The sequence below is a fragment of the Mustela nigripes genome, chromosome 4 (assembly GCF_022355385.1).
Source record: "Mustela nigripes isolate SB6536 chromosome 4, MUSNIG.SB6536, whole genome shotgun sequence".
Taxonomy (NCBI): Eukaryota; Metazoa; Chordata; class Mammalia; order Carnivora; family Mustelidae; genus Mustela; species Mustela nigripes.
The window spans coordinates 22,997,595-23,024,452 of record NC_081560.1 but is presented as its reverse complement, the minus strand read 5'-3'; the positions used below and the strand labels follow the sequence as shown (position 1 = coordinate 23,024,452).

Genomic DNA, 26,858 nt, shown 5'->3' with positions numbered 1-26,858 from the left:
GGTCCCGGAGCGCGGTGCAGGGAGGGCTTCCGGGCGGGGGCGGCGTCAGGTGGCCGGCCAGGCCCCGCCCCCTCGGCCCGCCCTCCCTCCCCCTGCGCACCCGGCTCCGGGTCCCCGGCCTGGCGGCTGCGGCGTCTCCTACCGGCGGCGGCGGCGGCGGCGGCGGCTCGAGCGGCCATGGAGGCGGGCGCCGGGGCCGGCGCCACGGGCTGGAGCTGCCCGGGCCCAGGTCAGAGCCGCCCCTCCCTCACCTCTCCGCCGCCACTCCTTCCTCTTCTCCATCTCTCCTCCCTCCAGACCCTCTCATTCTCCCCCCAACCCTCCCTCTGCTGCTTCCACCTTTCCGTCCCGTCTTCCTCCCTCCATCCTGCCTCACACCCCGGGCCCGGTCTCCATCTTTCCGGGTTGGGTCTTCCCCACACCGGTCGCATCCTCCCCCCGGCGGTCCTTCGCCCCGAACCGTCCAGCCTTGGGGGCCCCAGACCCTGCTCCCACTCCGGCCCGAAGGCTTCGAGCGCAGGGCAAGGTTGGGGTGGACGAGGTCCAGGGGGAGAATGGACAGGAGGGGAGCGGCTCCGGCCCAGAACCCCTTGCCATACGCCCCTCCCCACCCTCCGCATCACCTCGTTCCCCTTCCACGCACCACCTCACCCTTTCAGCCTCATCTTCCCGGGCTCTTGCCCTCGCTTCCATCCTGGCCGGTCTCCTCCCTGTCCCCTCCCGGCTAAAGAGACACACACCCTTTCTCTCCGGGCTGGGAAAGGAGCCTGGAGCGGGGGCTGCTGCGAGCGTTGGGTAGCGCAGGGCGGGGTCCCCTGAGGCCCCGCTCGAGGGGCGGCTGAGAGAGGAGAGTTGCAGCCTGGGCAGAGTGAGCCAAGCACTTCCACCGGGATTTAAAAAAAAAAAAAAAAAAAAAAAGTCCGGCGTTTCCAGAGGGCTGGAAGGCACGTCCCCTTCTCTCTCCCGGGCACCCCAGCCCCCCTAGCAGCCCACTGTACCTCCTCTCTCCCTGCTCACAGGACCCACAGTGACCACTTTAGGCTCCTATGAGGCATCTGAGGGTTGTGAAAGAAAGAAAGGCCAACGCTGGGGGTCCCTGGAGCGGCGGGGGATGCAAGCAATGGAGGGTGAGTTTTCCAAAAAAAGCTTTGTTTCTCTCCCCTTAGCCAGTTGCCCTTCCCTCCTCCTTACCCCATCTGGTCCTTAGAACTCCCAGCCAGGACAGAGCCCTTTCTCTAGCTCACCTGAGCCCCCTCCACCCTTTAGGTCTGAGTTCTACCCCTCCTCAGCGCTCCGGCTTTGAGGGAGGTTCTGGGCACATCCCTTTGGGGCCCTAATCACCAGCTAACCAGGTTGTGTGTCCTGGGGGAGCTGCCAGACAGAGAAAGAGGCCTTGTTGGACAGAGCTTTGAAGCAGCCTTTCAGCAGGGGGTTTGTTCTCACTGCCACCCGACCTAGATCCCAAGCTGTCTCATATTTTTGAAAAGCAGGGAAGTAAGCATGTAAAGTGAGCATTCTCTTTCTGGTGCCACCACCACTAACTTTGAATGTAAGCCTTTTGGCTTTGATTCTCTAGGATCTCTTCCGGCCTGAAAGAATTGCCTGGGAGGGGGCTGGTAAGAAGGCCAACCATCCAACACTCACATATCCCCACCGCACCCCTGTGACTTAGCAGTTGCTGCCAACACCAGGCCCTTGAGAGGATGCCGGTCCGCTTCCCCGAGACTTCTTGTGAAGTGTCCCCAGGTCCATGTGCACACTGTGTGGGCAACCCTGCTCCCCTAAGGGGGACAGATGATGCAGACAAGGGGTCCCAGATGAACCTTGGGCTGCTGTTGTGAGACCAGGGATTCAGAATTGTAAAACAAAGCAAATAATCAGTGTTCTAATAAAATGTTGCTATTTCAAGGAACTGCATTGCAGCAAAGGAGGGGATACTCACCAACCAGAGGCTAGGGACCACTATACCCCAGGTTCTTGTGCATTAAGATAGTAGGCTTTCTTTCTTTTTTTTTTTTTTTTAAGACTTTTATTTATTTATTTGACAGAGAGATCACAAGTAGGCAGAGAGAGAGGGGAAAGCAGGCTCCCGCCCAGCAGAGAGCCCAATGCAGGGCTCGATCCCAGGACCCTGAGATCATGACCTGAGCCAAAGGCAGAGGCTTAACCCACTGAGCCACCCAGGTGCCCTGGTAGGATCTCTTTTATACACAAGTACAACCTTGGACTTGAACGTGAAAACTGCCCTATGGGCAGCGTGGAGGGAGGGGCTTCATAACACTCATGGAAGGGCGAGGCCTCCTGACACTCTGCAGAGAAAAGAAAGGTGGACCTTGCAGAAAATTTCAAAAAGGCTACGTGAAAATACATTTGAAAGGGCCCCAGGGTTTGTCTGTTGAAATATTTAGAATCGTTTCATTCAGATGTTTTCTTTCTCTAACTATTGATAGCCAACTAACTCTTTCTAATTATGGAAAGGCTAATTTTTCCCAAGCCACCTGGATAATTTTTTAACTTTGGACAAACCTCGAACTGTGACCCTTGCCCCATTCAGCCTAAAGGCATACCCAGTGTCTGAATCCTTTCTTGAGTACTTGTCGCACACCGCAGAGACCACCAGGACTGGAAGAAGCAGGTATCCTTGTGCAAGCTCACATGGCTAACCTGCCCCCAGCTGCTCAGTTTGCCCGAAGGCAGTAATAGGAGGCCACCTGGTACAGTCCTGGTCCAGAAAGAGCCTGGGCCAGGTGGAGGCTGGGTGACCTTCCACCTGAGGACTCATCATGAGTGTAGGTCCTGCCTAGGGGCTCCTTGGGGGACACAGGTGGCACTATTATACCATCCCTGCCCTGGGACCATGAGCTTTCCAGGGTTCCTTGAAGGACTCTGGAAAGGAAGTTGACTCTAAGCCCCTGGTGGGATGGGTTTCTCCTCCAGGGGAAGTGTTGCTCCCCGCTCTCTATGAGGAGGAAGAGGAGGAGGAAGAAGAGGTGGAAGAAGAGGAAGAGCAAGTGCAGAAAGGGGGCAGCGTGAGCTCCCTGTCTGTCAGCAAGCACCGGGGCCTGAGCCTCACAGAGACAGAGCTGGAAGAGCTGAGGGCTCAGGTGCTACAGCTGGTGGCAGAGCTGGAGGAGACCCGGGAGCTGGCGGGGCAGCATGAGGACGACTCCCTGGAGCTGCAGGGTGAGTGCCCGGGAGGGGGCTAGAAGCCCTGGGCTCCCTGGATCCCAGGATCACGCCTGCTCCCCCTTTCCCTGCAGGGCTCCTGGAGGATGAACGGCTGGCCAGTGCCCAGCAGGCAGAGGTGTTCACCAAGCAGATCCAGCAGCTCCAAGGTAATTCCCAGCACTCAGGCTGGAGGGCAGGTGCATCCGAATGCTTTTGTCCTGAGGGTTTGGCTGAAGCCTAGCAGATGAATATAAACTAATTCAGTCCTTTCTCCTCATTTTCTGCTTACTATTCTCACTTTTTTTCTCCTCTCTCCATTCTTTTTTCTACCTAGTAGCTGCTCTTCTCTGCATCACTGCCTGGCTCTTCTGCCCTCCCCTGCCCTTTCTTGCCCTCCTATTTCACATCTTCTCTCTCTGGCTGACAATCTCCCTTTTCTCTCCTCCAGCTTCCTGCCTTCACACCTATATCCCTTTCCCTTTGTTCTGGGGGTGGGGGGCAGGTAATTAGGGCTGAATACCAAACCAGACTACTTTTCCCTGTCCCTACAAGGACACCATGGGAAGAGCAATGAGCCAATGAGAGGGGATTGAAGGGGACTCTGCATCTTTTAAGGGAAGCAGATGAGAACTTGCTCCCTAGGACCAAGCTTATGGCCCCAAATCCCTTGCTTCTAACACCCACATCCCTTTGTCTCTGGAAAGCAGCAAGGCAGGTGTCCCACATTCCACTGCACCACCAAAAAAAGAGGCAGCTTTTGTTACTTGCATGGACTTCCAGAAGGTTTAGGGGAACTGCCCTAGAAAACAGCAGGGACTCTCCCAGGAGAACTGAGATGAAACCAAAAGAGAAATATAAATGGATAAAAAAGCAAGGCTGGGAACCAGGCCTGGAGAGGAACAAGCAAAGGTGTAGGAAGGGAGGAAAAGAGAAGCGAAAGATATAAGGCAAGGTAGATGCAGGAGACGTAGACAATGAATGGGAAGAGGGTGAAGGGGAGAAATGGCTGGAGATGTGTTGTAGCTGGGAAAACTGTGAGCATTGGTCTCGAATCACCTAGATTCTTGGGTCCAGCTCTGCAAGCTTTAGGATCTTCAGCAAGTCACTTTTTCTTTTCCTTAAAGATTTTATTTATTCATTTTACAGACAGAGATCACAAGTAGGCAGAGAGAGAGGGGGAAACAGGTTCCCCACTGAGTAGAGATCCCGATGCTGGGCTCAATCCCAGGACCCTAGTATCATGTCCTGAGCCGAAGGCAGAGACTTTAACCCACTGAGCCACCCAGGCGTCCCCAGCAAGTCACTTTTATCTTTCTGAGACTCAGTTCCTTATCTGTACAATGGTGCTAATTTATTTATCATTCATTTATTGAGTGCCTATATACTTGGGAGGACAAGCGATGAATAAGACAGACCAGATCCCTGCCTTAATGAAGAGTACATTCTAATGGGGAGAGGCAGAAAATAAACAACATAAGTTCAGGTGGCAATAAATGCTATGAAGACAACATAACAATATGATACACAGAGATGGAATGAGATGGGAATTTTTTTTTTAATGAGGCTGTTAGAAAAGTCCTCTTTTTTTTTTTTTTTTTTTTTTTTTTTAAGATTTTATTTATTTGACAGACAGAAATCACAAGTAGACAGAGAGGCAGGCAGAGAGAGAGGAGGAAGCAGGCTCCCCGCTGAGCAGAGAGCCCGATGCGGGACTCGATCCCAGGACGCTGGGATCATGACCTGAGCCGAAGGCAGCGGCTTAACCCACTGAGCCACCCAGGCGCCCGAAAAGTCCTCTTTGAGAAGGTGACATTTGAGCTAATAAGACTTGAATAATGAGAAGAATCTGAGGGAAGAGCATAGCAGGCAGAAGCAACAGCAACTGCAAAAGCTCAGAGGCAGGAATGAGCTTCATGAGTTTGAAGGACGGAACAAAAGCCATTGTGGCTGAAGCAGAGTGCCTGTGAAGGACCCTGGTAAGAGAGAGTTCTGAGAAGCAGGCTGAGGCCAGATTACAAATGGCCTTACAGGCCAGCTGGGAGGTTTGGTGTTTATTCTAAGTATAGTAAAAGAGACATGGGAGGGTCTTATATTGAAGGTGAAGCCCTCGGGACTTCTGATGAAATGGATAAGGTGGAGGGGGGTGGGTGGGAATAGAAGAGACGTGAAAGATGACTTTGCCTTGAGAAACTGGATGGACAGTGCTGTCATTTACTGGGATGACTAGGCATTTGAGGGCTCAGGGAACCACTGGAGACATCTTTTTACATGTTGAATTTGAAATGACTATTGACATCTAAATAAATATGTTATAAGGGAACAGTTAGATATATAATCTAGAACAGGGGAGAAATCAAAGCTGGAGATATACATTTGGGAGGCATTTGAATCCCTGAGAGATCACCATGAAATCACAGGGAGGTATAGGAAGAAGAGAAAAAGGCCCAGTCCCAGGGATATTCCAATATTTAAAGATCTAGTAGAGGAGATAGGAACAAAAGAGACTGAGGTAGGAGGAACCGGCAGAAGCATTTCACACCCTGGCCACCACGAGGAGAAAGTGCTTCAAGGAGATGACAATCAATGTCAAAAGTTGCTAAATCAAATAAGATGGCCATTGGATTTGGCAAGATGGAAGGCTCTGAGATATTTCAGGGAAGACAGAAGCCTGATCGGATTGGGATTAAAGTGGAAAGGGGAGGAAAAATAGAGAAGTGAGTATAGATCATTATAGATATACTGTAATAGGTCATTACAGTAGTCATATTTTGAAGACAAGCAGAGAAATAAGGGGAATGGAAATGAAGTCAAGGGAGAGTTTGTTGGGGGCGGCTTTAAAATAGGACTCACTACACTAGATTATGTTTGTACGATTGAAGGAAACGATCCAGTAGAACAGAAAAAGACCTTCGCTTGGGGAAGGGACATACTCCCTTACAAAGAGGAGGGAAGTCCGTAGAGAGGCAGGTAGGCAACTACTTGGGAAAACAAATTCTGGAGCGATTCCTTAACTCAGTAGGGTTGTTTCTGCTGAGCCTCAAGCAAGCTGCAGGGCTGCTGAAGACGCCCCCAAGCCCCACCCCGCGGGAGGAACTAGAGACCGTCCTTGCGCACGCGCGTTGCCCGTTTCCGCCAAGAGGGGGCGCGCGCGGCCTCAGAGGTAGCTGGTGTTGACAGGCCGTTCCGGCCGCCACAGCCCCGCGGGGGCCGGGACCGGCCGGCGGCGGGGGGGCCCCCCAGGGAGACTGCTTGCAGGGGGGCCGACGAGATGGAGGCCATAACCAGTGAGTAGGAGCCCGCTTCTCTGTCCCACAGCCCATCTCCCGGGCCCTCGGCTTCGGCCCGACGGACCCATACCCCCTGTCAACCGGCGCTGGGTCTTCGGAATCCGGGTCCAACCTTCCCAACTCCCGGCCAGGGTCCGCCCCGCCCAGTTTTCGACAAGCTCCTCCCTCTCGGGCCTCCAAGCCCCGCCTCTCCACCCTGGGCGGGCTCTGCCCCTTTGCGCTATGAATTATGAGCTCGCTTGGGGGCGGGAGACTTTCCTCCATTCTCCAGTGGCTCTGAGAAAGCCGTTTTTATAGGGCCAGACCTGAGAGGGGAACATAAGGGAAGTTAGAACCCTAGCAAACAAGGATGTAGTAGGGAAGTGAAAGACCTAACCATGTTTGGTTACCATTTGATGAGTCTACATCACACAGCTGAAAAGTTGTGAACTCAAAATACAATTTAGGGGCCAGTACTTACCACAGGCAGCTCATGGGAGCGGTGAGGCTCCGTGATTTCTAAGCTTCCAGACTGAACAGATGAGAAAGCCTGTGTAAATTTTTTTAGTCGGGAAATTTTTGGAAAGACTCAATGCATCAGTAAAATACTGTACATGAGTTTCAGTCTTCAACGTAGAAGCACTTAATACTTTCTGTTTGCAGTAGCCCGAGGTGTTGCTTTGGTGCCAGAATCTACTTTTCTACCACATCTTACTACATGGAGTCCCTCCATTCCCTTCTTAGGTATTCCTTTTATTCCATAGCAGATGAAGCTATACTTCGTTAATGGGCTAGTGAGACTAGAGAGCCAGTAGTTTCCAAATAATAAGTCTGCCTTTAACTTTCTGCCTCTAGAACATGGTAGATGCGTTCACTTATCCTCTTGACCATCCCAACCTCTGGGCTTTGCAGGTGAGCTGCGGTCTCTGCGTGAGGAGATTTCCCTGTTAGAGCGTGAGAAAGAAAGTGAACTTAAGGAAATAGAACAGGAGTTGCACTTGGCCCAGACTGAGATCCGGAATCTGCGGCAAGCAGCAGAGGATTCTGCGACCGAACATGAGAGTGACATAGCATCCCTGCAGGAGGATCTCTGCCGGATGCAGAATGAACTCGATGACATGGAGCGCATTCGGGGAGAGTATGAAATGGAGATCACCTCCCTCCGTGCAGAAATGGAAATGAAGAGCTCTGATCCATCCAATAGTTTAAATCTTTCCGATTACTCTGAGATGCAAGGTATGAGAGGGCAAGCCTTTTTCCTGGTCTCTCAGTAGAGCCAAGCAGAGGGAGTTTGTCTCCAAGAAGATGGTTGAAGGTGGTCTTAGATCATGAATTGGGAACCTCTAGAGAAAACCTCCAGGCTGAATTCAAGACTCTAAGGGTGGAAAATGTACCCAGATGTCTCATAACCAGTCAGTGATGGTATAAGAAATAGCACTGTGAAGATGTACCCTGAGAATTTTTCTCAGAGAGCCATTGATTTGTTGATTTGACTGTGGGAAAGCCCTTCCTAAAAATGTCTCCAGTTCCAGGATGGGAGGGTAAGGGACTGGTCACCTTGGGAGACTCCTACTGCTCTGGCATGGCAGTTTGCCTGGCCCATGTTTCTTTTTTTTTTTTTTGGTGGGGGGGCTCCAGTCCTCCTTCCAGGTCCCAGGATGCTAATGCTTAGGCTCCTTGAGCCCTCTCCAATGTAGAAGCTTTAGGGAGCAGCAAATCAGAGCACAAGACAGCTGGAGAGGAAGAGAGGTTATTTCCAGTAATACATGAGATACTAAAAAGCTTAGAGCTTTGCTTTCAGACAATGAGTCTCCCAGCTAGTTGCTAGGATTCATGACATCAGAGAGTCTGCCTTTATTCTGAGGCTAGATTTATGATCTGGGTATAATGGGAGGCGCTGTATTAGGCCAGGTCAAGCAGAGGCAATCAACAAGGAATCAAAGAACTGCAAGTTTTCCCAGCTGTAACAAGCTTCTCAGAAGAATCTTTGGATTGGTGGTGCCAGGAGAGTGAGGCCAGCACAGTGGGAAAGCTTGGGTTGAAGTTAAACAGACCTGCGTTCAGAATCTCAGTTGTGCTAATTAGCGGGATGAACTTGGCCTGGTTATTATCTCTCTGAAACTTAGTTTCTATATCTGTAAAAATTGGTTAATAAAACTTTACAGCCAAAGGGGATCCTGGAACAGGAAAGGGCCTTAGGGAAAACGGGAGAGAAATCTGAATAAAATGTTGAGTTTAGTTAATAGTAATGTATGAATGTTGATTCCTGAGATGTGACAAATGTACCAATGGTAAGATGTTAACAATTGGGGAAACTAGTTGAGAGCCCTCCTGGGGACTTTTGCACTATCTTTGTGAATCTAAAGTTATAAATTAAGAGTTTATTTTTAAAAAAGAGAAAGAAAACCTTACAGGGCTATTTTCAGGATTAAATGAAATGCCTAGTGTGTTGAAGTACTCACAGACTAACTGAATGTGAGACTGAAACCATCAAGTCTAATGCTTAGCACATGGTTGGCTTGTATTAAAGATTAGTTTCCTTCCTTCCATGATAATCTGCAGTATTCCAAGAACTTTTGATTGGAATAAAGAGGGAACATTAGACATGAATTTCAGGGTTTTGAATCTTAGAGCAGATAAGATAGGCCTTGTGTTAACTTGGAGCAAGTTAACGTTCTTTAAATATCAGTAGAATTGGTATTTTAAGAGATATAATTCTTTTTTTAAAAAAAGATTTTATTTATTTGAGGGGCACCTGGGTGGCTCAGTTGGTTGAGCGTCTGCCTTTGGCTTGGGTCATGATCAAACCCCACATTGGCTCTCTGCTTCGTGGAGAGCTGCCTCTCCCTCTCCTTCTGCTTGCTGCTCTGCCTGCTTGTGTGCTTGGTCTCTCTCTCTCTCTGTCAAATAAACTAATACAATCTTAAAAAAAAAAAAAAAAAAAAAAAAAACAGAAAAAAGCAACTATTTTTTAAAAAAGATTTTATTTATTTGAGAGAAGGAGAGAACACAAGCAGGGGGAGCTCCTGCTGAGCAAGGAGCCTGATTCGGGGCTTGATCCCAGGACCCTGGGATCATGACCTGAGCCAAAGGCAGGTGCTTAACTGACTGAACCACCCAGGCTCCCCTAAGATAAATAATTTATTAATCAGGAAGAAACAATAGTTGGGGTGTTTATATGATTGCAGCTTTATTTTTTTTAAAAGATTTTATTTACTTATTGGAGAAAGAGAGCATGAGCAGGGGGAGGATCAGAGGGAGAGGGACAAGTAGACTCCATGCTGAGCAGGGAGCCTGATGCAGGGCTCAATCCCACGACCCTGGTATCATCACCTGAGCTGAAGGCAGTCGCTCAACCGACTGAGCCATCCAGGTGCCCATAATTGCAGCTTTAAAAAGTATTGGTACCTGGTACTTAAGAACATGTGCTGGGGCATTTCAGTGAGATCTGTGCTGATGGTTGAGGATGATATGTGGGTCTGGTTGGGATGGGCTCTTCTGTCAGCAGATAAAAGATCATTAGAATTCTTGACCACATGCTGGCTAGTGTATTTGGTGTGGTGATAGAGTAAGTAAAAGGATGTTTGAGATGCCGGTGTTGTCTCCAGAGGGCCAGGACTGGCAGTGTGACATCTGGCAGTTCACATCCCTCAGCTCTTGTACTAAAAGAGTAATGGGAAGGTCATCATAAACAGTTCAATGGAAAGTTAAACTACGATAACCCAGAAACTCTGTGGAAACCTTCACAAGCTCCTAAAATCTCAAGACTCTGCCTTGGTTGAGGTTTTGAAGATGGGCACCCGGGGCAGATCTTCCAGGCAGATGAAAAAACGGGCAGCTACCTGAACGAGGACACAGACACAGCAGTGTGTAATTTGGGGGCCTTGTCTTCCAAACCGCTGCACATGGTGTCTCTTCTGTCTTTAGGAAAAGAGAAGCTATTCAGCCTTCTGCGGTCCGATTTTTATGCAGGCAAATTAGGGGCTGATTACCAGTGCTTCTTCCCTGGGATCTCACGTGTCTCCATCTGTCCCCTGTAGAAGAGCTGCAGCAACTGCGGGAACGCTACCGCTTCCTGAACGAGGAGTACCGGGCCCTGCAGGAGAGCAACAGTAGCCTCACAGGGCAGCTTGCGGATCTGGAGAGTGAGAGGTACAGCCAGCAGGCTGGGGAGACTCTGCAGGACTCCATTTTGGGCTTGTCTCTTGAGTAGAACTAGTGAAGGCAGATGTCAGGCTAATGAATGTCCCTCTGCTCCTAGACAGCGGTCCTTTCCATGGTATTCTTCAAAGGGTACAGATGCCACCTAGAAGCAGGCATGCAGATCCAACTGTCTCAGGACTGGGGTGCTAAAATGTAGTTTTCTTCCATTCTAGGGATTGAGGTTTGGTTTGCTCTGCCCTAGAGTTGGTCAGAAGTGATTCCTTTATTATCTACACAGCCTGGATTCAGTCTAATGGTGTAGGGCCTCCAGATTAGAGCTGGCTTGACACAAGGTCCAGGCTTTAGCCCAAGTAGACTAACACTCTTAGGTCTCCCAGAGCCAGACATGCCTTGATTGAGGTGCTGGGACCTTTTTCTTCACCTTCTCAGTATGTTTATTTGGGAGATAAACCACAGTAGAAGGCTCTTTACCATCTTTGCTTAAAATAAAGACATCAGGACCAAGCACACTTAGCAGGTGATGCCAGGCAGAGCTCTTACCCAAACATGGCTCTGGGGTTCTGGCTCACAGGACACGAAGAGCAACAGAAAAGTGGCTGGAGTCCCACATGCTAAAGGATATGATGTCAGCAGAGTCTCAGACTTCAGAAGTGGATTTTCTAGAACCTGATCCTGAAACCCAGTTGTTGCGACAACAGCTTCTGGGAGCTGAAGAGCAGATGCATGACATGCAGAACAAGGTAGGGGAAGGCAGGCACCTTGGTTGTTTCTCTTTTGCCCTCTCCTGGCCCGTGTAGAAATGCCTCCTTAGACACAGGGCTGACAAAGGGGGCATGCACTGTGGCAGGCGGTAGTACCCTGGGGTTTCACTTGCTTGCCTGATGTGAATATTTCAGTGAGACGAATGTCATATTCTCTCCAAGATATTCTTTGCCCCCCGCCAAGCCTGTTCTCAAAGGGCACATGGCACCTGTCCTCAGTCAGCCTTTCCGTTTCGTCTCCTGCACAGTGTAAGAAGCTGTGTTGTGAGTTGCAAGAACTACAGCATCATCGTCGGACCAGTGAGGAGGAGCAGCGGCGGCTGCAGAGGGAGCTCAAGTGCGCGCAGAACGAGGTGCTCCGGTTTCAGACTTCCCACAATGCCACACAGGTAACCATGGCCAGGGGATGGGCATCTGGGGAGGGCAGAAGGGCCTCTGTGGAGTCGCGGCTTCAGGGAAGGATGGACGCAGGGCAAGGCTATGCTCTGCTGATTCTTGCCCTCAACCGAGGGTATAGTCTGCTGGAGACCAGCTGGAGAAGTCACGTAGCGCTGCATTCTAGAGATGGTAGTCATTATCGAGTGTCTGCCTCACAGAACAAACCCGACCGTAGACCTGTGGGAGCTCCTCAAGATGTCTGCGTCTGGAAAGGACCCAAACTGGTCTGTGGAGGGGTCTGCTGTTTCTCGAGAGTAACTGTTCTGCCCACATCCTCCCACCACAGAATGAGGAGCTGAAGACCAGACTCTGTGCCCTGCAGAAAAAGTATGATGATAGCCAGGATGAGCAGAATGAGCTCTTGAAGGTGCAGCTCCAGCTTCAGTCTGAGCTCCGGCAGCTCAAAGTCTTGAAATCCACAGGCGTAGAAAGCCCAAGTGAGAAGGTAACAGCAAAAGGAGGTGAGGGGCAACCGAGGTGCTAAGAGGTTTTGGGGAAGGTGGCCCAGAGCAGAGTTAGACTAAGGGCGGCTGCCAGCCGGGCCGCACCCCCGACAGGGGCCTCCGGCCTCCCACGAGCGCTGAGCCAGTTGAGAGGACAGCCGGTAAGCCAGGGGCAGGGAGAAGGCAGGCCTTAGACTGGCCGTGTCCGAGCGGGGCTCGGGCGGAAGAGCGAGCGGGTTGCTGACCCCCAAGATGCTGCCCATGGCGGGCCCGCTGCGCCCACTGCCACAGCCCCCTCCACTGCAGGAGTTACTCTGCCGGCTCCAGAAGCTGCAGCTCCAGTACCAGCACATCACGTGCGAGAAGGATAAGCTGCTGGAGGTGCAGCACCAGCTGTGCGGGGACCTGCGCTACCATGAGGCTGAGGTACAGCGCCTCAAGGACATCGTGGCCTCCTTCCAGGAGAGCAGTGAGAAGGTAAAAGAAGCTCCAGGTGAGGGAGAATGTAGCCAGATGGAATCTTCTGTGAGAGCAATAGGACTGAGGAGGGGGCTTCGTAGGAGTTCTGTGGTCCAGTCCTTGGTGCGGGGGACAAAGAGGTACCTAACAGAAAGGTGATCTCAGAGAGTCATGACGCTCTCCACTTCCTTTGATTTTAGATCAGAAACTCAGCCTATAAAAAGGTGGCTCTCTTTCTTCCCCACCTGCCTGAAAAGGAAACCCCAGAAGGTCCCTGTGTAGAGCCTGTTAGGGTCCATCTCTGGAAGCCCCCAGTGGGATGAAATTGGGACCAGAAAGGACCAAGCAGATCCTTTAGTCCCCGTCTGAGAGGAGAGAGTAGCTGCAGGGGCTCCTGGGATGATGGCGGGGCCTGCCTCCCCTACCCCAGAACGCAGAGATGCACGCCCAGCTTCAGGAGATGAAGCGGCTGTACCAGACCAGCAAGGAGGAGCTGGAGCGGCAGAAGTACATGTATGATCAGCTCGAGCAGGACCTCCTGCTCTGCCAGCAGGAGCTGAAGGAGCTCAAGACCACCACACCCATCCCAGAGGACAAGGGGAAGTGTGCAAATAAGGTAATTGTACTTAAGAGAGGTGAGATCTCCTGGGTACTTCCTCTGGAGAGAGGAGGTGTGAGGGCAAAAGGTGAAGTCATCCAGCCGAGGGGCTTGATGAGCTCCCTGTCCAGTCACAGCTGAGTGTGCCAGTCAGGAAACAGAGTCAGAGTCCCACCGTTAGCTGTTAACAGTTTGCCTTGATTCTGGACTTTGGGCCCAAGCCACAGCTTAGTAGGATCACTACAGCTGGATCCAGTCTGAACACCTGAAGATTTTACACTTGATTCCATGTGTGTCGTCATTTATCCTTCATTATTACAACTTCAGTGATATCTTGTCATTTGTGGAGAAGGACATACACAAAAGTCCACATATACAGCTTTTCTCATTAGACCCAGAAAAAGAAGGTCCAGTTTTCTCAGGCAGTTGCAGATGCTCTTGTCAGATGACGTGGTCTTATGCACTGAGTGCTGATTGGTTGTTCAAAGGACTTAGGTGCTTCCAGGGTTTACTCTGTGACTTCAGAGGAGCGAATTTCTCTAAACTTGAGTTTTACCCTTTTTAAATTGAACAGAATACTATTTTCTTCTCACTTGGCTTGTAGTAATAAATCCTGGTAGTGATAAGTAAGGCCTTCCTTATTCATTTTCTTCCATAGTGTGTAAAATGCAAGCTATTATCAGTTACCCCGTGTTGAGCACTTTCAACTCCTGATCACTGATAGGAAATGGAAGGTGTTGAAACATGATGGAGAAAAGGCACAAGATTCTCAAAAGATGGGTGGAGCAAGTCACCTTCTGCCAGAGTACTCAGTGGCTCCTCCTGCAGCCAGCAGCAGGCTATGTCCCTGGAGAAGGGCCTCTGGAAGACCCAGAATGGGGAGGTTGTTTTGACCACTCCCAACAGCCCACCTGCCTTTCTACACCCAGGCTCACATTTCCTCTCTCCTTCCTCTGTTTAGAGGCCAGAGTGTCTGTGGTTTTGCTCATGCCCTCCGCTCCTAGTAGAAGCAGCTGTGGAGCAGGAGAAGCAGGCTGACACAGAGCCAGCTTTTCCCCTTGTCCTAAAAACAGCATTGAGATTGTTTGATATTAGAAGGTCTGAGTTCTTGGAATCATGGGATAATTTAGTCTTCTCAACCCAAATTCAGCAATAGCCCATATTCTTCTGGTGATTTAAAAAGACGATTATGAAAACAAAAATAGGAACAGATCAGCTGACGTTTTTATTGGTAAGGAGTATAATTAGGTATAAAACCAGTTGGGGTTGATGACAGTGATAGGAACTAGAATTCCCAGCAGGGTCAGAGAATGGTGTATATCACAGGGAAGGGCCAAAAGGGCAGGAAAGTGGGGTCATGAGAAGGGAGGGGTGTTGGTAACACTCCCCTCACAGGGCTCTCAGAAGGGACCAGTAGATGGAATCTGAAGCACAGCCAGATGGTCCTGAGCAGCCTGCTGGGGTTTCCCAAGTTTGGTGTCTAAGCCTGTATGGGCACAGCATGGCTTGGGATGGTCAGTCCGAGGGGACTGTACAGGGAGGGAGCCCCCGGTGAACCATAAGGACCAGGAGGGCACAGGAGGGCTCTGCCCGCTGGATGGGGCGGAGCAGCGGATCACCGAGTAACTGTCCCTCCGCGCCCGCCCCGCCCACAGTGTGACGCACTGCTGTCCAGACTGACAGAGTTGCAGGAGGAGTACAAGGCCAGCCAGAAGGAGATGGGGCAGCTGCAGATGGAGCAGTGCGAGCTCCTAGAGGATCAGAGGAGGATGCAGGAGGAGCAGGGGCAGCTGCAAGAAGAGCTGCACAGGCTCTCGTTCCCACTGCCCAAAGCTGGGCTCCTCCCAAAGGTAACCCTGGCTGGGGAGCCGTGGCTAACTAGGGAGAAGCTGCTTGGAGAAGCTTCAGAGGTGTAACTACGCCTGGGAAAAAGAACAGGGTGGGGACTAAACCTTCTCTTTGCTGTCTCAGCCCCTCCTTGTCACCAGTCTCTTTAAACCAGAAAGTTCAGTATAGCTGATTAGTGTTTAAAGTCTTAAAATACATAGTATAGTCTGGAATCTGTCCAGCATTTTCTCTCTAGGTATTTAGTCCCTCTGGAGAAAATATACTTAGAGAGAACTTTGTAAACTACAGGATACCTGCAAACACATGAGATCGTGGCTACTCACCTAGCGGTTCTCCATAAAAGACCGCTCCCCCGCTGCGACCCTGTCCCAGATGGCCGTTCAGAGCCAACCCAGAGACTCCTAAGGGAAGGGTCCCCAGAGGAAGGAGACATGGGTCTTCCCCTGTAGCTACCACAGTTCCTGCCCGCTTCCTTTCTACTCCACCTCACAGAGTCAGGAGCTCCTTACAAAGTTACAAGACCTGTGTGAACTACAGCTGCTCTACCAAGGTATGCAGGAAGAGCAGAAAAAACTGGTGCAGAATCAAGAAAGCGTGCTCAAAGAACAGTCAGCTCTGCACGAAGAGCTGCATTTTTTCAAAACGTCTCGTTTCCGGGATGTGTTGGAGAATCCCGATGATTCCAAATCACCTAAGTCCTCCAAGTGTGATCATGACAAGGTAACAGAGCAAGAGGCAGGGAGACGGTTCTGGGGCCAACAGCGTGGGAGGGCAGAGGGCTCCGTGGACGGGTCAGAGTTAGGAAGGTCTGTCTGACCAAGAGTAAGGATGAAACTAAGGCCCCCTTCTTCAGCCATGACCACGCATGGGCTCATGAAGATGTGGCTTTAGCTATGGCCTGAGGCCCTCAGTCAGATACACACCCAGTTGAAGCTCTGTGAACACTGAGAACCTGGCTGACTCGGGGATCTAATCGCCTCATGATTTGATGCCCCTTCAATGTGATGCCCCTTCACATCATTTTCCAGATTTATACTATCAACTTAGTGTTTGTCAGGATTCCTTGAGACCAACTGTAGGCATATCATCCTTTTCTCATGAGCTGGTTGTTAATTGAGTAGTACACTTTCAACCATCAGAATCTATAACCTTTTGGTGTTCTATTTGAGACAGATCTGGGGCCGTTCATTTCTAAGGGAAGAATTCCTAGCCTGTGGCATTCCTGCTACTGGCCACAGTGTCTTCATTACAACTTTGGTGGCAGTAACAGCTGGGTCAAGAGCGTTAGACTAGAGAATCCATGCATCGCAAGCACCAGGAAGGGGTCATGCCCCTGAGGTCACACTGGTAGAGATTTCCCTATAAGTCTGGGGCTGGGGGATGCATTTGGTCTGAGGTCTCAGGGTAGGCAAGGAAGAGCAGGTACACAGTTTCAATTTAAGGCTAGCCCTATTCATTCAAATATTAGCCTAGATAGGGAGAACCAGGGAATTGCAGAAGTCCAAACTGAGACTTGATCAGATTCCAGGAGCCTCAGATTTCCACCTGGATAACACAGAGACTAGGAACCAGATATAACTATGTCCTTAACCGATCAGATCTCATCCTGGGCATCAGCAGCAAGAAGCCAGGCCCAGAAGCCCTGGAAAACATGCCCAGAGGCCAGATTCAGAATTGGGGCAGGATGTACAGGAACTCCTAGTGAGACCTTAATTCCAGGTCCACATCTTCTGAGGGAGGCATTCTTGTAGGCTCACAATCAAGGCCAGGGCTGATTTTAGAATTGGGTGCCAGGGAAGGGCCTGAGCCCCAAGGTCAGGATAATGGGAATGGCCTGACTGTGAAGAGAGTAGGGTAGGGAGCCAGAGTGTTGTTGATACTCTTCCAGCTCTGCCTCAAGGAGAGAGGGATGTACCACAGTTAGAAACCAGGAGAAATGGGAGCCTGGAAATTGCACATTATCTTTCCTGAGTAGATTTCCCCCCTGTGAGCAAGTGACTGACACGTGCCAGTAGCTGCAGGCAATTAAAGACCTAGGCTCTGGGGAGACTGGGGTGTAGGTGTGCAGGTGTCTGATGTGGGCTCTCACACATCCACCCCAGGAGGGGTGTGTCGAGAAGGACGGCACTGTCTGGAGTAATGGTAATGTCTCCCCACCCACCCACGGCAGTCCAAGCTGATCATCGCTCAGATGCAGGCTCTGCAGGTGCTCTACGAGGGCACACAGGCTGAGCAGGAGCTGCTGCAGCAGGAGCAGGGCAGGCTCCTCGAGGAGCGGAAGAGGCTGCAGGCCGACCTGCAGCTCTGCCTGGAAGAAATGCAGCTGCTCCAGGTCCAGTCCCCCTGCAGCAGAATGAGCCTGGAGAAGAACTCTGGCAGCGTGGCCTCCAGCAGCGAGAACTATCGCAAGAGTTACGGGAGCAGCATCGAGGAGAGCGAGAGCTATCACAAGAGCTACGGTAGCACCCAGACCAGCAGTGAGAGCTTTCTCAAGAGCTACAACAGTAGCAGCAGTGCCCAGGAGAGCAGTGAGAAGAATTACGGCAGCAGAAGCAGCAGCGTCATCTACAAGAAGAGTTACGGCAGCAGCACTAGCTCGGACACGGGTCACAAGAGTTACGGTAGCAGCACCGAAGGTGAACCCAACGAGCCTGAAGACATGGAGGTAAAAGTAGCCAGTTGAGAGGTCAGACAGGGAGAGAGCAGCCTCCCGTCTTAATAAGAGATAAGTCACCAGGGAAGGGTTCGAGAAGTGAGGAGGGCGGCAGGGTCAGAGCCGAGCTGGGTCACCGGCAATGGATTAGGCACCCCGTCTGTCTAACACGGAGATGCTCCCATCACAGCAATGGCGCTTTATGGGAGCAAACGCAGAATTAGCCCCGGAGCGGCTAGAGATCCTTGCCGCATTGTTCCGTACCCAGGATGGGGCCTAGGGAAGCAAGCGAGTGGGCCGGAGGGCAGATCCTTCTCCCCGTGGTCATTACTCCTCCGCCTTCTGCAGCACTGTGAGGACATGGTCGCCAAGGTGGTGATCAAGCTGCAGGGCGTGCAGGCCATGTACCAGCTCAGCCAGGAGGAACACGACCGACTGCAAGACCGGATGCAAAAGCTGGTGGACAGGCAGAAAGAGCTGAAGGAAGAGCTGGCCGCCTGTGAAAAGGAATTCAAGGAATGCATGGAAAGTCTTGAGAAGCCCACTGCCTCCCCCAACGACAAGGACAAGAGCGAGGTAACTGCTATCTGGGAGGCAAGGTTTCTTCTAGGAGTCCCTAGAGCCAGAGCAGGCCACAGGCCCTGGCCATTTCAGGGAGGCTGAGGAAGGAGGGCCGAGAGCCCGCTGCCTGCTCTGTGTTGTTGCTGCTGCCTTCTTGGTCAGAGCAGGGGCGGAATCCTGGGGGGCCGGGCGCCCTGCCCTAGCCCAGGTGGGCGTTGCTCAGGTGCTTGCTGTGTTCAGGTGTACTCGTCAGCAGGACTCCAAATAATTTTTCTCTTTTTCCTTTTGCCACTTCTCTCTTTGGCTGTGTCCCAGAGCACTTCTACAGAGATGTATTTTTTCACCTTTAGTTATTTTGGGTGTTCTTGTCTCTTCAACTGGACTGTAAGTACCTTGAGGGCAGAGCCTCACCTCCTTTCAGATCCCTGACGATGCCGAGAAGGGTGCTCTGCGTCCGTGAGGGATGGGACAGAAGGCGTGCTTTCTGCCCAGGAGTAGTCCACAGTCCAGCGGGACTCACTGTGTGCACGGGAGAGTTCGGACCACAGTCAGTCCGAGGGCCTCGCTTGCTTAGTTTTGTCACCTACCAGGGAGACTGTGATGCAGGGAGTCAGGGAAGACAAAACCAGCAATTAGGGAGCAGGGTTGGAATTTGCCTCTGATTCCAGGGTGAGGTACAGGCGCCCAGGCACAGTCTCAGGAGCAGACCGCACGTTTCCTCAGGTAGACGCACCTGGCAGAGAAATAGCTTGGGCGAAGTAGGATCTTCCGTCAAAAAGACGTCCAGGCAGGTCCCAGTGAAAACGTAATTTAAACCATCCTTTTTTGACCCCATTGGGTGTAAATCGTCAGCTACCTCATGTAGAAGCTATTTCTGAAACCGCCTTAGAGGCTCACAGTATCCTACAGTTTAATGTTTCCTCTCTTGTCTACTGCCCCGTGGGCCTCAGCAGGGCAAACTGTGAGGCAGGGACCCGAGGGCAGGGCCTCGGCTGAAGGGCCGGGCGGGGCTGGAGGTGACCGGCCGTCCGCCCCCCCCCCTGCAGATCAAGGAGCTGCAGGCCAAGCTGCGGGAGCTGCAGCTGCAGTACCAGGAGAGCATGGACGAACAGGGGCGGCTTCTGGCCGTGCAGGAGCAGCTGGAGGGCCAGCTGCAGTGCTGCCAGGAAGAGCTCCGCCAGCTCAAGGAGAAGAAGTCCTCCATTGCCAGAGAAACCAGGGGGAAAAGTGGCAACGAGAATATGAACAAAAATGCCAACGGGGTTAAAAATACAAAGGTGACCAAACCAAGCCTGGCCAATTCTGAGGGCAGCTGTGAGAACGAAAAGGTAAGTGATAACCTTAGGAGCCTGATAAGCAGAAAGGCAGAGGAGATCTTAGGGAGAAAAATCATCACCACCACCATCCCGGCCAGATGAGGTATTTGTAGAGAAGCTTCTGGTCTCTCTCCTGTTTTAGAGTAGTTCCTGCTTGGTAGCAATTCCATACACCCTTTTCCTATGAAGTTAAGGGGAGTGGCACACAGACCACTCATATATGGGGGCACAGCCCCAAAGGACCACAGCCCTCAGGATGGACGACAGCTCCCATGAGCTCAGCCCCATCTCCTGGGGCCCCTTTTCTTCCTGGGTTACATGCCCAAGAGGGGGGCCAAATGGATGAAGAGAAGGAACATATTCGAAGCAGTGGCGTACTCAGATGTGAGAAGTGAGGAGGAGAAGGGAAAAGTAGGAGTCGCCATCGCCCTACAAGGCTCAGAGGTGGTGGTTGAGGGGCAGAGCCCAAGATTGTAGCTCTGGTGGCTGTCCGAAATGGCTAGTGGCCAGATGGCCATGTGGGTCCAGAGAGGCCGGGCATGACTGCCCTCCACACGCTGCACAGGGGGAGACGCAGTGCCGCCTGCGCACCGTGCCAGGCTGGGGACCTGAGCGCTCGAGCTAGCCTGGCTTTGTCACGAGGGTAGGCATCTTCGCGATGACCGCAGCCCCCATCCTGCCCTGCCTCCACCCACAGAGTCTGGAGGTGGTGTTGTACTACAAGGCCAGCCACACGGATTTAGATGGTCTACTACAAGAGGAAGTAGAGGAGGAAAAGGAGGAGGAAATCAAAAAGGACACGAAGCAGGACTCCTGCAATGAACTGGTTTCTGTGCCGTCAGAGCCTACGGAGATGAGGTCCCCCAAAGCTGAGGAGGGCTGTTACGAAGAGTCCCAAGAGCAGGAGGGCAAGGAAGAAGACCGCAAAGTTGAGAGCGACAACGACGCTTGCCCCGAAGCTTCAGAGGGAAACAACCCCCTCAGGCTTTCTGAGAGCAAAAAGGTAACCGTGGTCGAAGGCTGGATCGCGTGGGAAGTGGGCTCTGGGCCTCAGGTGCCCTGGTGTGGCAGGGTGACCTGGCCCGAGGACAGACTTCTGCAGGAGCGTCCAGGCCCGCCGGCCCTGAGGCCCCGCGCTCGGGGAGAGTGGAGATGGAGCCGGGAGTGCTGGAAGTGGGCCCTCCACGACCGGTGGTGGGCGGAGAGCACTTTGTGTGGACCCATCTCAGAGATCACCTTTTCTGGGAGCCAGGGTGGGGCCGTTGCAGTCCTGCCTCCTTTCGCCTCCAGTCGCCCTCGTTCCTTCCATCAGGAGGTTTTCTGCCCCTCACCTGGTCCTGCACCGAGGAGCCCACGGTGTGAGGCTAGCTTCAGGCTCTTGGCCAGCCTGTGTCAGTCGCTGGAGCTGCCCTGCTAGATTGATCTTCGTTGGCTGTTAGGAGTGTGGGGAGGCAGGTGTGGCTCAGGGTTCTGTGGATTGCAGGGCATGGTGGGGGGCTGTCCCAAGTAATAGAATGTTTTAGTCTGCACAGCAGGGGCGTGGGCCAGTCTGGGGAGAGCAGCCAGAGCCCTAACCCTTTACCTGCTGGATCTGAGAGGTTGGGATGAGAGTATTCAGGGTAACGTGCCAACTGTACAGAAGTATGTCTATATTTTAAATACTGGTACTTCCGAATTCCTGCACTAGTTGAGGTTGACTGGGGGCTCTGATTCCCTGAAGACTGAGTACTTCCTGAATCTCAGTTTTGGTACAGGCTCTTTGCGTCTTTCTAAACCCAGGGGAAGAAAATAAGTCTCTTGTGGTGGGATGTCCCAGTCAGCTCTGAGGCTATCTGGAATTTTCCGGCAGCTTAGTCTGCGGCAGTGGCTAAGGATCTAGCATGCAGTTCTCTGTTAACCCTGTGGCAGAGGACCATTACTTAGGATGTAAAAAGTAGGAACAACCACAGCCTCTTCCCCAGTCCTCTGTTTCTTCGAATTCATCATATTTCACTACAGCTGGTTCAGAGCCTCTGCAATCTCCTTGCCTTGGGTGCCACATCTCTAAACGTCAGGTGGCTCCTTGTACTTCAAAGTCAAGCGCATTCCTTGTGTCTACATGTGGAGGCATCCCTTTGCCTCCTCGTGTCCTGCATCTTTTGCGGGCCGCTCTAATGGTATGGTGCACGTTACTGCATGCGAATTCACTTTCTCTCTGGAAGATCGTTGCGGTCGAAGAACTAGCACTTCTCCACTGTCAGCCCGTTCTAGTGCATTTTGTCTCACAACAACAGCATTAGACTCCTCGGGGATCGTAGGGACCAGGGCCCAGGACATGGGAGATTTGGTGGAGAGCGGCCAGAGCATGTGGGCTAAGGGAGGGACAGGCAGCCAGTCACATGCTCCTGAGTGACCCAGGAGAAGTATACGTCCTCCTCATCTGGAGAGCCCGGCTTCACTCTCGGAGCTTCCCTTTTTCAGAGTTGCTGACTTGTAGGAATGGTATAGTGCAGATCCCCCCTGCTTGACAAGATGTGCGAGGGGTGTGGCAAGCCAGGAGACTGGCCCCACCACCTGGTTTGGCCCTGAGCAGCTGCTTAACCCATTCAGGTCTGCATTCTCCACAGGCTGCCAGTGGGAAGATCCAGGCCTGGGCGCAGAGGAGAGATGCGGCTGCCCTCACTGCCTGTTGTTTAACCTCTTGATCTCTTTCTCTTTTCCCTTTGTTTTCTCATCTTCATTATCCGTTGGACTCATGTGTTGCTGTCTTTTTATACCACCCCCCCATCTCCTGGCCTCTCCTTGTGCTTCCTTCTCATTTGATATGTTGCAGCCATCCCCTGCCCCCGAGCCCCCCATCTTCTCCTTGCCTCTTGTAGGCCTGGTGGTCATATCGGCTTTGCTCTGGTGCTGGTGGGCCGAGACGTCGTCCTAACACAGGTACTGGTATCGAGTCCTCTCCTTCCGAGGGGTCGAGGGAGGGTGCAGGTTGCCCTGGCCTCTCCTCTTTCCCCCTTTCTCTCACTTGCTTACTTCTTGCTTTTAGCATTTGACAACAGGATACTCAGGGCTGAGGTTTAGCCTTGGTTTCTCCTTGGGCTACTGCAGAGCCCGTAGCACCTCTGAGCACGTCTTCCTAACATATAGTGAGTTAGAATGCATATTGCTGACACGGTTTGAGTTTCTGTCCTGTGGCTGGGAACACTTTGGATGATCTCGGCACTGTTGCTACTTTGAAAAATGCCTGATGGCTTCTGATGAGCTGATGTCTGTGAGGCTGCCTGAGTGCTGTTTGTCTTTGTTTGGCCCCAGAACCAAGCTCTCACTACCATCACCACCCAGGATGGCAAAACAAGGCATCGCTGCTTTCCCCGTTGGTTGAGAGAGGAATTATGGAGTGCTGTGACCCAGCCGCAACCCTAACCCCTGGCTGTGTCCGAGGGCAGGCTCAGTTTGTCCTCCAGACATGGTGAAAATGGAACAGGGACCACTACCATGTTGTGTTCTTTCTACTGAGAAATTCTCTGGGGTGGGGCTTCTGGTCTTCAGAAGAATCAGAACCAGAATGCCAGGAAATATTTTCTAGTTCTCTGTTTATCCCTTTTGGGTCCAGACTCTATTGTAATTGCCTTCCCAAGCCAGGCTTTCTGGACAGAATGTGGTACTGGGGAAAAGAAGGAGATGCAAATATTCTCGGGGCACCAAGGCTGACATATTCTGGGCACCTTCCATTTGGCCTCGGTCTATGTAATCTGGTCTGTCAACAGGATACCAAATTTAGGAGGCAGAATGTGGTCTTGGGGCCCAAGATAGAGCCCTAGGGTTCTTCCACCTGTCTTTGGAACCCATAAACTATTCTCTCCTGGCCTGTTCTAGCTCCTTTCTCCTGCTCCCCTGCCCCCTGCCACCACTTCACTCCCTCCCTTCTCACCCCTGCAAATGGAGTGCAGCTGGCTTAATGCACAGGTTGGGGCAGCGGCCGATGCGTATGTTGGTAGTGCTCACCAGCCTCCTTTTCTCCTTCCTTCTTCTATTTCTTCCCTCTTCATCCTTTCTCCTCTTTAAGGCATTCCACTTACTCCCCAAAACCGTCTGACTCCTTTAGCGATAGGGTCCCTCCCTATACCTGTTCTTACCCAGTCTGCATCCAGATTTCTCAGTCCCTAGAGGAAGAGACCCAAAGCATTAGGCCATAAGCTTTCTGCTCCTCAGCCAAGCCCATGCAAAGTGAGAGAAGGAGCTCCAGGGTCAGAGTGCTCTTGGGAAGCCTGCTGAGCCCCACTCTGCAACTCCCAGTCCAGGAGCTAAGGCAGCGTAGCGTGTAGGAAGCGTGGCTGACAGGTGAGAACCTGGCCCCATCTGTCTCTGCCTCTTACCACAAGTCCCAGTGGGCAAAATGCGGAACTGGAAAATTAATTTCTTCAAATGACAGCAAAGAGTGGTAAAACCTCTGCCTTCCTCACATGAGGATCACAGGAGTTCATGTTTACGAAAGTGCTTCATAAATGATAAAACACCTCGTTAATGATTTAAAAAGTCTATACTTACATTCTACATACTATGCGCCTGGCACTGTTCTAATCACCCTACATATATTAACTCGTTTAATCTTTGCAAGAACCCAACGAGGTGGCTTTTGTTATCATTTAATATGTAATAAAGCTAAGGCATGGCGAGGTCAGGTCATACCGCCAGTGAATCGTGAATTGGATTCTAAGGACTAATGTTAGCAACAACTAAAATTCCAGCCTTGCTTCCCCCTTGCTGTTTCTCCTGAGTTTGAACAGCTTTCCATGGTTGCTTCCACGTAATTAGGAAGACTCCACACTTCTCTTCAGACGGTCTCCAGTGGCATCAGCTCTCTTGACAACTAATGTCATGTTGTTAACTCTCTGCATGTATTGTTTATAAGGCCCCTTTGTGTGTCGCATATGCTAAGTGTCCTCTCCCCATTCTCTCCCTGCACTTGACTTTTTGGATCTGAGGCAGAATTTTTTATTCATTTCTATTAGGTATCCTAACATGTGGAGTTTGGGTTTGTATTTTTTTTTAATCTTGACCTTGTAGTTTCAAATTATGCATTTCCTTGCCTGCTCCACATCCTCCTCAAGGGAGACCAGCCTACCTTCATATGTTCATGTGCATTTTTTTTTTTAAGTTTTATTTATTTAAGTGATCTCTACACCCTCCTAGGACTTGAACTCACCACCCTGAGATCAGGAGTCACATGCTCTTCCAACGTAGCCAGCCAGGCGCCTTGTTCATGCACATTACAGATGAGGGCCTGGCCTCTGGGGTCTTGTCTCCAGGCTCTCTTCTGTCCAGTTCACTGGTCCCCTAACAAATGCTCACACAGCAGCCTGTGCTGGAACCATACTCTTACTTCCTCTCCTTCTCTCCAAGGAGATCATGGAAGATCTGTCAGATGTCTTGATAAAATCCAAAACCATTTCTTTTATCTGTCAACTTAGTAACCTAGTCTAAAAGGAAAGCCTGATGTGATTTACACCTTTGGGACCAGTCTTCCACTCAGCTATCCAGAACTTGCCTCTGACTGGTATAAAGGGTACCAGTTCACATTTATGGGTTTAACTCTGTCCCTTTTTAAAAAAAAAAAAATTAATTTTATTTATTTAAGGAGCAGGGCAGAAAGAGGAAGAGAATCCCAAGCAGGCTCCATGCCAAATACCGGGCTAGACCCTGAGATCATGACCTGAGCTGAAATCCAGAGTCAGATGTTTAACCCGCTGAACCACACAGGCGCCCTGCTTTGTCCTCCTTTAGGAACACTGGACTGATGTTTTCAGCAGTGTGCATTAGGACATACACATCTGAGCGTGTAAATGCTTTTTCTAGCTTCCTTTCCACTTATTATATAAATTACTCTGTATATCCACCTCTAGCATTGTTTCGCTTTTCATTTCATTTGTGCTGCTCTTTTTAGTAACCATTTCTACAAACGTAGACTCCTTTGCACTTTGTAGAGGGGTTAAAATCCTCTTTTTAGTTCCATTATTCTCTGAGCAAATGCCTTCTTAGCATCAGTACTCTGCTCTGCTCTCACCTAAAATCATCCTTCTGTTAGTATGCCATAGCTGACGACTCAACCCAAATCCCGTCTTTCAAGTAATACAGTAACAAAAGTAATAACAGGAACTATTTCCCCAAGTAGGTATTACCCACAATTTCATGTTCCCTAAAGGATGCTACTTTGTTGACCACGAGTCAGCGGGATTTGCTGTGGCCGGCAGTGTCTGGAGGCCTCAGCACACCAGTCCGTGCTTGGGACGTCCATCAGTACGGTGGTGCCCAGGGGTCTTTTAAGGCATCTGTCTCCCATGGCCGATGACTGGCTTCCTTGAGTTTCCTCAAACCAACATCATTGTCCAAAAAAGGTTTGGGCTGCCCAGGAATCTCCTGTTTGCTTGCGCTCTGTGGCGTGCTTTCTTTACCGCCCCCTCGGTCTTATCCTTTTGACGGAGTTTGTGGCTCCTGCAGGAAGCCAGTCAGGCTTTTCCCAAAGGCCCCCAGTTGACCCTTTTTGTCTTGCCGTGGCGCTGGTCCTTCCTCATTGCAACCATTGGATGCTCTTTGGTCTGCCTCCCGAGCTCACTCCTGCACCCAGGAACTGGTATTGTCCTCATTCCACAGGGCGGGAGTACACATAGCCACCTCCGGTGATACTTCCGGGTACCTAGCTCCGCCGGAACTAAGACCACATTGACTCCAGTTTCCCAGGAGGTGAGAGAGACCAGACTGTGAGGTCCCTGATGTCTCTCCAGTGCCGGTAGACAGGGCACTCTCTGGCTTAGGGAAGGGTTCCAAAGGCCGGGCACTCACCATTTGTCTTTGGTCCCCACAGAACATGTTTGGGATGTGGAAGCCTATGGTGTTCTTGGCTATTGCGGCTGTGGCTCTGTATGTGTTACCCAACATGCGACCGCAGGAGTCAGAGTTCTGCCTCATGGAGTGATGGCAGACCTGGGCCAGCTGAGGGGGCAGATCCCCAGTGGCCACTACCCTCAGCTTTGGGCAGGACACACTGTGCCAGAGCCCCCACCCCACCCATGTGTCCCATGTGTCCCCCATCTCCTTAGCCTCAGTCACCCAGGCTGGAAAGGTTATGGGGAGCTGCTGGCTGCCATCTCCTGCCTTGTATAAGAACCTGGGTTCTGTGTCATTAAATATCAACCTAATTACCTGA

General features: G+C 51.3%; 1 protein-coding gene across 10 annotated transcripts; it reads left to right on the top strand.

Annotated features, from left to right (window-relative positions):
• The first annotated feature begins 128 nt into the window (after positions 1 to 128).
• Positions 129 to 26,858, top strand: CCDC136 (coiled-coil domain containing 136). 10 transcript variants are annotated; one of them, XR_009403756.1, is made up of 20 exons: positions 129 to 229; positions 1,020 to 1,127; positions 2,938 to 3,183; positions 3,261 to 3,335; positions 7,347 to 7,670; positions 10,475 to 10,586; positions 11,170 to 11,338; positions 11,608 to 11,748; positions 12,084 to 12,242; positions 12,547 to 12,717; positions 13,130 to 13,315; positions 14,953 to 15,147; positions 15,638 to 15,865; positions 17,316 to 17,810; positions 18,147 to 18,374; positions 18,675 to 18,743; positions 19,406 to 19,687; positions 20,373 to 20,678; positions 26,306 to 26,395; positions 26,517 to 26,595. XR_009403756.1 is itself a non-coding variant. In XM_059396447.1 (20 exons), the coding sequence occupies exons 1-19, from the start codon at positions 178 to 180 to the stop codon at positions 22,587 to 22,589; spliced, it is 3,648 nt and encodes a 1,215-aa protein (XP_059252430.1). In that variant the 5' UTR covers positions 129 to 177; the 3' UTR covers positions 22,590 to 22,594; positions 26,517 to 26,604. The 10 variants fall into 10 exon arrangements, 9 of the variants coding, with proteins under 9 accessions (XP_059252430.1, XP_059252429.1, XP_059252432.1 ...); XM_059396447.1 differs by lacking the exon at positions 26,306 to 26,395 and adding an exon at positions 22,488 to 22,594 and having other exon boundaries at positions 26,517 to 26,604; XM_059396446.1 differs by lacking the exon at positions 26,306 to 26,395 and having other exon boundaries at positions 26,517 to 26,858.